At 39.2% G+C, this 14412-nt stretch overlaps 1 protein-coding gene across 2 annotated transcripts in view; it reads right to left on the reverse strand.

Moving 5' to 3' along the window:
- KYNU (kynureninase) overlaps positions 1–14412 on the reverse strand; it is a 212068-nt gene that overhangs the window by 112064 nt on the left and 85592 nt on the right. For both annotated transcript variants that reach the window (XM_048487143.1, XM_048487142.1), the window contains one exon: positions 4600–4720. In XM_048487143.1, the coding sequence (XP_048343100.1) occupies positions 4600–4720 (121 nt within the window). The remainder of the gene's footprint in view (positions 1–4599; positions 4721–14412) is intronic.

Raw genomic sequence — 14412 nt, forward strand, 5'->3', positions numbered from 1 at the left:
GCTGTGCGGAATAGCAAAATTCTCTTGCAAACAGTTGTGAAAGTGGTTTGAAAACGCATTATTTTGCGTGTGCGGAAGGGGCCTGTACTGCAAAACCCCAACATACCAATTCCAGACGTGAATTACCAAGTGATTGCAAAGTAGTGACAACCTTCAGACACTACTGTCTACAGTTGGATTCTGCTAGTTCCTCAAAGTATTTCTGATACATCTTCAGTTTTCGACTTCTTGCATTTGTCCCGGATTTTGTGTGCTGACTTTTCTAAATATAAAATTGCTCCTTTCTAACAGTTCTATTTTAGTTTGGCTTAATTTTAACATTTTCTCTTTCTTTAGGTGCCTCTGAAATAACAGAGTGGCATGTGCTGGGTGCTTCTGATGACTTGTTTTGGCCTAAGTTTATATTTTAAGTGACCTTTTTTGGAAATCTTTGGATAGATTACTGCTGTCTTGATATTAATATTGCATACAAAGCACATTTTTTTAATAAGTGAAGTCACAGCTGACTTATAGCAAACCCATAGGATATTCAAGGCAAGAGACATTTGGAGGTGGTCTGCCATTGCCTGCATTTACGCCATGACCCTGGTATTCCTTGGAAGTCTCCCATCCACTAGCAAGGCTCAGGGCTGAGTGTGAGTGACTGGCACAAGGTTACCCAGCAAACTTCCAAGGTGCTTGCGGTGATTTGAATTTGGGTTTCGCAGATCCTAGGCAGATTCCACACGGGCCATATACAGCGGTGTGCAGCCAGTAAAAATGCAGTTGTGGGGGAGGACTTCTCACAGCTGCTGCTGGTGGAGCAAAGCCACAACAACCTATTTTCCCCACAACAGTGTTTTCAGGACTCGCTAAATGAGCGAGTATTTTCAAAAATGCCAGTGTGCAGCCGGCACCGGGCGAACGGCCGGGCAGGAAGTGCTCCTGCTCCAACTGCACTTGCGTACCTCTTTTCTTGCCACTTCCCATCTATGTAGCCATGCAGGTGCAGGGGTTGGTATCTGGGTCCTGCGAGATGTCAGCATGGCTGTGGGGGTTCATGGGTCCATTCCTGCGTGGCTACACAGGACTGGACGGGTGACAAGAAAAAAATGCCGGACACCCTGCGAAGGCCCGCAGCCCGGCCGGTTTGCATGCAGTCTAAGGGGCGCCTAGTCATGCACTGTGCCCCCAGGGCAGCTGCGGCCACCATTTTTGCCAGCTGCACACTGCGGTTTACAGGCCGTGCAGAATCCGCCCGAGTCTGACAGTTTAATGACCACACTGGCCTCACAAAGTACAATTTTTTTTAGTTATATACATTTCATGTATGCAAGTAAGACTGATGGTAGATGTACATTCTTACTGTGGTTTGAATGTTCATACTTTACCCTAAAAACAAATGTGCTGAAACTACCTTCACCACACTTTAGAATGGCTGTTGGTCTGCCCCAAAAGCGCATTCATTGTCAGCGATACAAAACATGCATGGAAAAATGAACTGCTAAAAAGGCAAGTTGTAGGATCTGAGATATTACCTCTCCTGGCCTTCTTTGATCTGAGAAGAGAGCTATTTTACTTTAACCTCTTGAATGAAGTCAGCCATTTCCTTGATGTAGTACAATAAGCATACAAAAATGGACAGGATTGCAATTTTTAAATGGCTAGGGAAACTGCAGAGCTGTGCTAAATGAACAACAGAGAAAGGAGGGCTACCCAAAGTTCAACTTTTTTCTTCCCTCACAGAGAAGTAAAAAGCACCAGGCTACTTTTATTAACTGTGTCTGTCCTAATTTAAACAAAGAGCAGGAAAGGACAGGTTTTTTCACATTCGGTGTAATTTACTTAGCAAGGCAGTGCAGTCCCTTATCTGGTATAGGGATATAACAGATATCTACAGAGTCTGGTCAAAATGTGCCTTTATTTATTCTACCTATTCATTTATTCTACCTATTCATCTATTGAGTCAATGCGAAATGTGCTATTAACAACTGTGTTAAACGGATATTACTTGCTCCAAAGCTTGATTCTCATCAACACAATCCTATGCCTTGTTATACCAGGGGTTGTAGGCCTATCAATAAGCAAAGACTGAAGTATTGTTGCTTGACACTGCACATATCCCTAATTTAGATACCAGAGGAGCAACACACTTGTGATTCTTAACTTCAATCAGTTGTTTCAGGTAGAACAAAAAACCATAAAATACAGCGGGAAGGGGAAAGGTCTGTTCCATGAGAGAATCTCCATTCATGGTTCTTTGGTCCAACCAAGGCCGCTTGTTATTTTAAGAGCAGTATTAGCTCATCTTTCTGTAAAAACAGCCTTAATTTTTCTCTGATGTAAAAATACCACCCCAATCCAAGGGGCGGGGGGTGAATGGGTCAATGGAGTAGGCATGAACTTGTGCTGGTGTGTTTGCCCACCCCACTGGTGCATTAGGCAAACTGGGAAGTTGGCGGGCACCACAGACCTCAGCAATGCCCAATCCAGAAGGGAGGCTGGCATTCTGAGCTGTGCTGGCATCCAGGTGGACACTGCCACAGGTTGGGGCATTTTGGCAGTGTTCATGGAGGTGGAACTAATGCAGCATCTGGAGTGATGCCCAATCGAAGGATTTCCAGGAGTTAATTTTTTGCCCCTGCCTTCCTGCATGGGTGTGGCAGGGCAGCATGGTGGTGGCACCATCCCTTGCTGTCCTGGGCTCTGGTTGGGGCTGTAAATAAGTATGAGCAAATTAAAGTCTAAAACATTAATAATAATACAACATGAAAACATTTCATTTTCTTGATCCACATGACAGATCGTTAGACATCAGCTTCCTATCCATCCTATATCAACAAGTTATGACATTTGGATAAATGTCAATGTGGTTAACTGGAAAAGACCACAGACATTTACCAAGGACATATGATTTTTGCACAAGTAAATGAGCTCTAGTGATTATGGTAGTGCTAATTACCCAGGAGAAAACAATATGGCACAGGAAAAATAGATACCATTTTATCCCAAGCACAGCAATTTTGCAGATATGAAGTTTCATAATTTGATTTTTTAAGCCATACCAGACTTTAACTTTATTTCAGATCTAACTTTCATAAATATAGACTTTGATAGGATGTCAAGATCCAAAATTATGACATTTCAAAATTTAAACCTACCCTTTTGAAAATCATTTTTTAAAAACTGGATCTTAACTTTGATCTTAACTTTGGATTTTAACTTTATGCAGAGGCTGAAAATTGAACAAGGGGCTTCAGTGAGATTTATATCTGCAGTGGGATCCAAAAATTTTAATAACAGGTTCTGATGGTGGTGGGATTCAAACAGCGGTGGCGCCGCACACACACACCTCCAGTTCCTATTGGGCAGGGAGGTTGCTTTAGTAACCCCTTCTCGGCACTCAGAAAAAATTAGTAACCACTTCTAGAGAAGTGGTGAGAACTGGTTGGATCCCACCTCTGTTTATAACTCATAAGAACATACTTTGAAAGTAGCTTGCAGATATTACATTCAGTCCTAATGATGAACTAAAGAAGGTTCTGAGACTGTAAGTGTAACCCCCATGCCCAGAATGGGTTGAACCAGTAAGGGGGTGGAGACTCAGAGCAGCAGAAAGGCTGCAGAGCTCTTTGGAGAAGACAAGGCTACCAGACTCGGACCTTGGTTGTATAAGCCCTTGACACCTTGTTAAGGTAAACTGCAATATTGTTGGGAACTACTGGGAAGGTAGTTTATTTTTGCTATGTTGTAAATGTTGGAGTTTATTGTTTCAGGGCTTCTTTTTGTGGTTGTAATGGGTGAGAGTTCTCCTGGAAACCTTCATCATGTTGCATCCTGTTCATCAAGCCCTTGGAGTCTTCAGGAGCCAACCCACTTGCAAAGAAGAATTGGACTTGGCAGTATCAGTAGACTGTAACTAGAAGGCCTTGAAATGCAACCTGAACAGGACCTTGAGTTGAAATGTTAAATGTTGATGTTTAATGTTATTTGTAAAGAGAAGTAAACTGTTTTGTTTAAATTTGGTTCTTTGCAACTCCTTCCAAGTACTGCTCCACAGAACCCACAAGCTGAGGTTACATAAGCTGAATGGATAAGAGACTCCATGAATAGCATATGCTTCTTTGAAAATGGAGAACAATGTTTACATGGATGTTCTTTAGAAAGGAAAATGGATGAGCTGGGGGACCAATCAGATAAAACTGGAGAAACTGAACGAGGCTTAAAAAAGTAATAAAATGAAGAAAAGTTGAGTCACACATGCAGCAATTTCCATATACAAGTCCTGCAACAACATGGAGTTAATACTTGAACTAGGACTGTCAAAATAGTAATTACAAGAGACTGACACACTATGAGCCAGATCCTCTTCCTATCTGAGCAAATGGGAGATGGATAAAGATTACTGCAGCCATTACTCTTTCTCCTATCTTGTAGTCCACATCCTTAAAAGAAGTAATTACTTTGCTAGGAAAACAGTGAATATAAATTACCCTTGCTTGGGAAAGGGATTTTAACAAAATACTATTTTACTCAGGATCATCTTCATGAAAAAATAATTGTTTTTTCCCCTTCTCGGGAAAAAAAATATGTCTGATAGAGTCGCTAGGATCTACTCACATTTTAGCCCACTTGTCAAGTTCTTCATCCAAGTAGGTTTTAATTTTCTTTGGCTGGAGACCAAGAGAATTACCAGCGAAGTAGATGCAGTTTTCATCCTTATTCACTAAAGTTGAATCAGCTAAAGGGAGAAAAAAAACCACTGCAACTTTTACCATCCTTGCTCACATAAAATATAGCTCATGTAAAATAAAGTTTCATTTGCAACAGAAGTTTGCGAATGATGAACCAAATGCATGACTACAAAACATATTGTTGTCAAGACAGTTTCTAATCAATAGTCAGCTAATCTGCTTTCATTTGTTAGTGGGAAGCCACCAAATTTAATGTAAATTTAACATCAAAAACAGCAAAGGTGTGCAATTTCTGCTATTGTGTACTAACTATAATGCAACCAATCTCTCCATAAGAAACATAATAAATACTTTTAGATTAATGTTTTGCTGGATTGTACCAAAGATTAGCTGCCTTTTCCAAAACAGCACATACCATTCACTGAAAATAAATGTTAGCATAATGACTTGTGGAAAGCAGGTCACGTGCAAAGAGGAAAATATCTCTTGACAAGGTCTCTCTCTTTAAGGGACAAAAAGCAATGTCAAAGAAAATGATTAAACTTTTTAAAATCACCTTTAATTCTCTCCACATTGCTACTTTACACCACAGGTAATAATGGATGTCATTCCATTTATGGGTAGAACACAGTTTTGCAAGCATCAGCTACCAATAGCTCCTCACAAATGTGTACAGGAGGACAGCTTCAGTGAATGTATTAAAATTTACATAAAACACTTAGAACATTTTATAAATAAGACATAATAATGAGTGTACATTTGTCTGATGCAATTTTATTTTAGGACTGAAGGAATGCAAATTAAACAGCTGCAACACTATTCAGAGGAGGTTTTTGTGATACTACTTTGAACAAACCACTAATGCACTTGCCAAAAGTAAGAGACAGCTAAGATAACTTCTTAATTAAAACTTTAAAGGCTTTTTTGAAAGGCTAAATCACGACTGCAGTTTCAATCTAATCTACGTTACTGACGGTATTACTGACGGTATGGCTGCTTTTTATCAGCATCCTTTTTAAAATGAGCAGTAAAAGAGGTGTAAATATTACCCACACTTCCAAATTAGTTCTGTTCACAGGCCTTTGTTATTCTGAAGAACAATAATGTAGTCTCACGTCTTTTATTTAGGACCCAGAGTGGTAAATTTCAGTAGGACTCCTTAAATTCCCATGGAGCATTAGAACAGGTAATGAGTTAAAAGCTAATGGAGTCTCCTGACCTGATCTTCTATAGGCATAAAAACGCCAAGTGAGTACTGAAGCATGAACAAACTCTTACCTTCTTTCTATCCTGCATTGTTCCTTTGCTAGTCTTTGGGTTATACTTTTGACAGCCCCATACTGGGACAGAGCTTTGTTCCTTTACAAAATGCTACTTATTTGTTTTTTTTCTTAACAACTTTAATAACAGTTTTTAGTGTAGGCCCATTGAGATTTGTGTGGCTTGTTCAATTCCACTGAATCAGCTCCTATCTTTCTTCTCTGGTGGAGTCACCGCAGTTCACTAGTCACGCATATTTCATTTACACTAATCAACTTCTTCATAGTGTCTTTCCCAAACTTTACACAGTTGCTTTAACTTTAACTTATTCATGATAGTGGCTCTTTCTTATAAAGAAAGAACTAGTGAATAGTAAATAGGGTTTACTAATTTATGGGGACTGAATTGAATCGAAATTGGATGGATAGGGTGATTCTAAGTGTGAAAAGAGCTGTATCAGGACCAAACCAGATCCATTCCATGGGTACCACTACCATGTTAAAGGGATTTAAAAATGAAATGGGGGCCTCACCCTCCCACATTGATTTTAAATCCCTTTAAAATGCATTGCTATGAATTAGTTGGATCTCTAGAAGCTGTGACATCTAATTTGGTCCTCAGTAATATATGAAGCAAGGAAGTTATATAGTGATGTTTTATTCCACTTCAGGCAAGACCACCCAAGCTGCCAAGGAGCTCAAGGTCTTTCTCTTCAATGTGCTTCACCACATGCATGAGATATGGTAGACCAGTGATGGCGAACCTTTTTGAGACTGAGTGCCCAAATTGCAACCCAAACCCCACTTATTTATCGCAAAGTGCCAACCCGGCAATTTAACCTGAATGCTGAGGTTTTAGTTCAGGAAAAAACGGTGGGTTCCCTCTTCCCCTGCCCCACCTGCTCGAACAGGGGGAAGCCTGCTCTAGCCTCCAGCAAGTCCCACTCCATGCGCACCGCTTCAATGCCTCTCTAGGAATCTCTGCTCTCCTCTGCAACCCCCCCCCTCACTGCAGATTGCGCACATGTAGCTGTCGTGGCTCAGTAGCTCCAAAATGGCAGGCTAGGTGTGTGTGTGTGTGTGGGGGGGGTGATTTTCTGCACCCCACATGATGAACTCTGTGTGCGCGTGCCCACAGAGAGGGCTCTGAGTGCCACCTCTGGCACCCGTGCCATAGGTTCGCCATCACTGTGGTAGACAGAGACTGGATCAAGTTCAACCATTTTGCTTCAAGGTAGAGTGGGGATCTGCCCATGAGTCATTCTAGACTTAGTAAACACTCTAATCTTTAGACCATGCTAGCTCTCATTATTTGAACATCAGTTATGTCTCAAAAGAGCATTTAAATGATAACTACACGTGAGCAGAATAGTACTATTGTAATGGTACTATGGAATGTAATTAATCTGAATACAGTATTTTGGGATCAGTAGGGTCTTTTCTGCAAAAGCCACTTACAACGTTTCCAGCCCGCTAATGCCTCAATTTTTCGGTGGAGTTTTGTGCATTTCCCCCGTTGTGTAATTCTGGAAACTTTTACAACAAGCTTTTGCTTTATCGTTTCTCAAAACACTTTTACTACAATGTTTTTCCCTGAACTATTTCTGAGCTAGCTTCTCTCACAGTGCAATCATACTGAAACAATATTTTTCTGCCACAAAGCCTGGCTGTTATCCATGCCCTCTATGAGGTTGCTCAACCTCAACTTCAGAACCTCCACCTCCTCTGCTTTGTCCCCTCCTCTTATTTTTATCATTTATTGTGTTCTCCATTTTTTTCTCTGTTTTTGGGGATAATTGAATCAGCAATGCTATGAATCAGCACATGCTTGTAAAAGAAATGATGGTGTCCAGAAAACTATCTTTTGAAGAAGGGAATGTGGACAGCTTCATAGAAAATGATGGACTCAAAAACACCTTTGAGATGGGTTAAGTGCAGGGCCTAAGTTTGACTCATGTTGACTTTTAAGCTGCCTCCTGGCCCAACTAAGGTGAATGATGGTGGAGTGGGGCTGGATGAACAAGCAAGGAGGATACCAAAGCACCTCCTGCCTTTCAGCTATTTCATCCTCTGTTGGGGGGCCAGGGTGGCTGAAGGGCAGGACTCTTTATCAGAACCATTTTCCCTCTTAGTCTATCCCTGATTGAAGTAAGCAGCATATTTAGATTGTGTCTATTAAAAGCTAGTAGCATTAGGAAAAACTCTATACTCAATATCTTGCAAGGATTTGCTCAACAAAGAGATAATATTGCTGTCTAGTGTGATAATGACCTTGAAGAAGCAGGAAAAAGCATTAATTGAATGAGCTCTCCCACTTCCATGTATCCTAATGAACAAGTTACAAGGAGCCAGATAACACATTTCTGAACAGTTTTGAAGAATTTATGGGAAACCTATTTGTACATGTGGAAATTTGGGAGATGCATATATATATTTATTTCTTTATATGGTACAATTACAGACCAAATATTTGATGCTGAAAAGGATGCTCAAGCAGAATTTCTAAATACTAAAGCAAATACTAAGATGACCAGACTTTCAGTGTGATATGAACAAATAGTTTGTAATGTTTTAAGCCATTGTATTTAATCATATAAGTTATATGAGTGTAATTCACTGGGCACTGAGCACTTCAGAAACTTATTTTTGTTAAGAAAACAAACTCAGAGCAGCCTGACTGGCCTTGAGTTGAAAGAGAACATCAGGGCCCCACCAAGGAGATAAGGAATCAGCAGAAGCTACAAATACAGATAACAGTAAATAAAACTTAGTTGTTATAAAACCCATGTATGTGTTTCTTTTAACTTTAAGTTGTTCTCAAATGGTGTATTGCAGTGTAGAAAGGTGGGATGAAACTTATTATGGTCTGTACATCTTTGACTCCAAACCAATAGTCAGAAGACAAGGAGGGATGTTTGTAAGAAGGTATAAATTCATGCCAAGCAATACTAACAGCCCCTTTGTCCCTGTTGCTAACAGAGAGAGTTCCTTCAAGCAGAATTGAAACAATAAACTCTAAACACTGAAGAAGCTTTTATGGATGGTTATTTGTGAGTAACCGACAGAGTTTTAGTTCTGAACACAGGGCTCTGCCCTGTGCCTCCAATACTCAGGGTCAGTACCGGGAATTAACCCTTGATCTAGCTCTGGTTTGGACAGTCTCTCTCAGGGTCATCTTTTAGGCTGTCAGCTGTCTCATTCTGCAGTGCCTCAGCATTGGGATTGAAGAATTCCATTAACCCTTAGAGCCAATTCTTCAGTGCTCAGATCCTTTAGCAGAGGATTCCTGAAGAATCCTGCAATTGTATCTTAAAGGTAACAGCTAGAGCAAGGGATTCCTAGAACACGGATATCCTGGAGTAGGTCCTGAAAACAGGGACAAGTTAGTGATAAGATGGTGAGTAGTGGCTATTGAAATACACCTGGCACAGGAGAAGCAAGGAGGAGGAAAGACGCTTTCTCTGAGAATAAAGATTAGGCACGGGGCCCCTGTGGACCTCTCTTAAGGCACAAGTGCAATGGTAGAATAAAGGGAGGAAAGGGTACTTCTTTCAGAGGTTTTAGATGGGAGGTATAGTGATAATGATACCCCTCGTGAGACCCTGGCAACAAGGTTGAGGTCAGTGGGACCAAGATGACCCATTGTTTTAAAGGGGCAAGCACGATTGCCGCAAGCCTCCCAGGTATAAGACACAGTATCTCATGTTGATTTTTTGCTCCCAAAGATGTGTTGTGGTCTTGTTTGTTTTTCAGGGATGTCTTATATTGGGGGAAACAAGGTAAAAGTTTAAATGGCTAGCCAAGAGTGTAAAAAGATTATTGTATTTAAAGTCTTCTTTTGTGAGTTTAGCTAATTTTTAGAGCTCTTTTATTTTAAGAAAATATTTCTGATAAAAAGAATTAAAACAGGCTGTTTAAAGTAAAAAAGAAAAAAATGCTTTTAGAGCAGTATTTTTACAACAGGAGAGGGAGGAAAATCCTGCTCAGTGGTTCGATCATGTTTGTGTGTGTGAGAGAGAGAGGCTTTTTAGCCGTATGCAGGGAGAGAAGGGGAGACCTGCAGCTGCCCCCATACAAAGAGAATGTTAAAGTTTCTGTTTAGTTACAGAGACTAGAGGCATGGAGTAAAGAGCTTTTGTGCCAAGGAATGTAGAAAATGAGAGGGAGAGAAGGGGCTACACCTTTGAAACAACAACCCCTCACCCCAAGAAGGAATCAGAGTATAAAATGCAGAAAGGGGAAGCAGAATGATGTTTAAAGATTTAACCCATGATGGCAGTTAAATAAGAAAAGCAAATTAGGATGGACATTTATAAAACATAAATTGTAAAAAGGGATAAAATGAGGCTAGTCCTCTGTTCCCAATTACAGGGGAAAATGGGAGCCAAAATGTTGCAAACATTAATTAGGAGAAAGCAAATGCTTTGAGGTAATAAAAAGCATGTTTTGAGGTTAAAGCAAACAGGATAAAGAAAAGGGGGGGCTGAGTTAGTTAGTTTCCTTAATGAAATGACATGTTTTAGTAATGCAAACAAAATATGAATAGCATAGTAGTTTTAAGAAATTTTAAGATATTTGAACCTAGTGTTTTTAAAGATAATGTAGCCTTGAAAATTCCAGTTTCCAAAGACCCCAAAAATTTTAAACAGAGGTTTAGTATCAAGAACCAGTTTTAATACTAGCTGCAGGAGAAACCAGGGAAAACTGGGGCAATATGTTTGCACTTTTTAAAATTCTAAAATTTCAGAATTGAAGTGAAGAGTAGAGCCTCCAGAAAACGAACGCAGTATTTTCTGACAGGCTGTCTGCTTCCAAATTATTCAGGAAAAAGCTGTATTGAATGCCATAAGATGAGATGGCAGTGGCTGCATGCCTGAAGAAAAAGGAGAGATAAAGAATTAACCCTTTTCTAACTGTGGAGATGCCAGCTCCACTTAGCAAAGGGGGTGAAAGTTAATGAAGATAATTAAGAGATTAGAGCACCTTCCTTATAAGGAAAGGCTGCAGTGTTTAGGATTTTTTTTAGTTTAGAGTAGAGACGCTGGGGGGATATGGAAGCTTCATAAAATTATGCGTAAAATGTTGACAGAGAGAAATTTTTCTCTCTTTCTTATGGTATTAAAAGCAGGGGGGGGCATACATTGAAAATGTTGGGGATACAAGGGGAGAGATTAGGATTAATAAAAAAAGAAACATTTTTTTACGCCAAATGTGTGATTAGTGTTTAAAATATGCTGCTACAGGAGGTGGGGATGGCCACTAGCCCTGATAGCTTTTAAAAGGGTTTGGACAGATTTTAGGAGAAGAACCCGAACCATGGCTACCAATCTTGATCCTCCTTGATTTGGGATGGTAAACTGCCAGGAAATTTAAGGACATGCTCATTTGCTTAAATATGAAGCTAAAGCTACTGGAACAAACAGATTTAGTGTTAAAACACAGACCTATTGTTGTTAAGAAGAAATGAGAAATGTAAATATTCATACAGATTCAAAATATTCACATGGGGTTATTCAAACCCTAAAGGGAAATTCTTTATAGTAGAAGGAAAATCTTTTGAATACAAGGGGGAAATCTTTGGCACACGAACAGTTAGTGGAAAAAGTTCTAGAAGCTCTAGAACTCGCAGGCCAAGTATTAGTGCTACATGTCAAAAGGGCATTAAACAAGTGACTCTGAAATTTTGGCTGACCCAAGTGGAAAGGGAAGAAAAATATTTGGGGCAACTAATAAAATAAAGGAGGGTGGACTGTTTTTAAATGGGTTTTTTTAGGGTAATAAAGGGAAAAGGCACAATGGGTTTGCAATAGTGGATGGGGAAACAAGTAAAATTTTGGAGGCAAGGAAACTGTTTAATACCTGGTCAGCCCAAATTTGCGAGCTTTATGCATTGAATCAGGCATTACAAAAGTTAAAATACCAGGATGAAATGCTTTTAGGGTGTCATACTTTTTTGGGGGAAAAAAAAGAGGTTTTTAAGATAGAAGGGGAGAAGAAAAAAAGTTGTTCTAGAATCAGGGGTGTGGTTTATAGAAGATGATCAAAGGTGGGTTGGTAGAGCAGTAGCCTGTTTGGTGCTGCATGGGATAAGCCACAGGGGTATTAGTGTGTTGGAAAACAACTATAAATGTTTTTTATAAAGTTTTATAATGAGAGATAATTGTATAAAAATTATAAAATTTGTAAGGGGAAAAAGGGTTTGTGTTTTTGTAAAATGTATTAAATATATATAGTTTTTTAAAAGTAATGTAGGGGGAAAGGTTAAGGGGTATGTAATTATGAAATATATGTGTAAAGAAAAGTTGGGAAAAGTAGAAATTGGAACATGAGTAAATATAGTTAAGCAAATTCTGGCCAAGTTAAGGAAAAGTCTGTCTTAAATGAAAATCCTTTTTTTAGTTTATTCAGAGTTTAAACATAACCATGGGATTATACTTTTTGCTTTTTAAGTAATGTGCAAGATTTTGTATGGGATGTCATTTTACTCACATGAGGGGGTGGCAATTTTGAAATTAATGATTGTTATTAGGAAAATGTGCTGCTTGGTCTGGCCTTTGTTTCTGTTTTGTTTTACGGCAGGCGGCTTTATCACACCAGGTATCCTGGAGTCCAGATCATAAGTTCTTGCCTGGAGACTGAGTCCTGTTAAAGCACTAAATGGAGCCAAAGTGGGACGGGCCTTATTAAGTGCTGTTGATCTACAGAGTGTAATCAGTAAGGACAGAACGCGGATGGGCGCATTATATAATGGAAAAAAGCTTCATTGCCTCTTGAGCCTGAACTGCTGTTATGCATCCAGACCAGCTGTTTAAACTGGACTTTGAGAAGAAAAGCCAGACAACAAAACTGAACTTAAATTTTTAATATTTAACTCTTCAGGACATTGGACAGTTGAAAACTATAAGAAGACAATCCTGTTGGATACTAGAGAAGAAATTATAGAACTTTGCTTTTTAATTTAAAAACCCCTTTGACTCTTTATGGACTTGATTTTGAAAAATGAAGGACTTTTTTTGTGTAGAAATGGGAGAGATAGGAGTTTTTAGATAGTGGGAGGGTGCACTGGTGTTATTATTATTATGGAAAGGAGAGGAAAAAGAAGCTCTCTAGCTTCTAAGACTGGCCATAGATTCCCAGTACTGCAGTAGAGGTATCAAGACTGAAGGCCTACAGTACTCTAATTGGTAAAATGTAAGGCGGCAATATTGTAATCAATTTTTTTTGATATAAGTGGTGTCATATAGTACATGCATTATATTTAGTGGTGTGGGGGTTACCTTTTTTAGTGTAGACAGAATGTTATAATAATAAGTTTTATAAAGTAGTAATATATGTTATTAGTGGCAAAATGTTCTAAAAAATGTTGAGTATGCCCTTAGAGAGCCTTTTTTTACTTGAGAGATGGGTTGTATGGTTTACTAATTGAATTTCTTATTTGTGGTTGAAAAATGTCCTATGTTTATTTTAATAGTGATAGTAATGGGTTATTATATGTATTTGTATGCAATGTTTATTACCTTTAGGCAGTTGTGCACATGCTACACGCCACAAGGTTCAATAGAAGCTTTAGTTACAGAAAAAGCACAACTTTATTTTTAAAAAAAGAGCACCAAGTTAATCGCAGAGAAACATAATACAATTCTCATGTAAATGCAAGTTTTAAAGTGGCTTAAAACAGTATGAAAAAAAGAAAAAGGATGGATTGATATGAACAAATAGTTTGTAATGTTTTAAGCCATTGTATTTAATCATATAAGTTATATGAGTGTAATTCACTGGGCACTGAGCACTCTCAGAAACTTATTTTGTTAAGAAAAACAAAACTCAGAGCAGCCTGACACTGGCCTTGAGTTGAAAGAGAAACAGGGCCCCCCACCTCAAGGAGATAAGGAATTAGCAGAAGCTTACAACACAGATAACAGTAAATAGGAAACTTAAGTTGTTAAGTAAAAACCTTTGCGCAAGATGTTTTTAACTTAAGTTGCAATTCAAATATGGGATGAAAAGGTGTGGTGAAAGGTGGGATGAAATGACAGGGTCTGTAACGCTCTTCTTGACTCAAAACCAATAGTCAGAAGACACAGGAGAGGGATGTTTGTAAGAAGGTATAAATTATGTTACACAAGCAACAGCCCCTTTGAACCTCCTCCCTGTTGCTAACAGAGGAGAGTTCCCTCTTCTGCGCAGAATTGAAACAATAAACTCTGAACACTGAAGAAGCTTATGGATGGTTATTTGTGAGTAACCGGACAGAGTTTTAGCTCTGAACACAGGGCTCTGCCCTGTGCCTAACAAGTGCATTGCATTTCTTTCACCCTATTTCTCCACTGGATCTGCCAAATCTCTGTTCCACCCCCTCACCCCTGCATAGGAAAGTACCACTTGGTAAGCAACTCGACAGCTTTTGCCCTTGACTTAGTTATGACGATGAATTGCAAACTGACACTAAGATGTACATTTTGATGGTGAGGTTAAGCTAT

The sequence above is a fragment of the Sphaerodactylus townsendi genome, linkage group LG02, assembly GCF_021028975.2.
Source record: "Sphaerodactylus townsendi isolate TG3544 linkage group LG02, MPM_Stown_v2.3, whole genome shotgun sequence".
In the NCBI taxonomy this organism is placed as follows: Eukaryota; Metazoa; Chordata; class Lepidosauria; order Squamata; family Sphaerodactylidae; genus Sphaerodactylus; species Sphaerodactylus townsendi.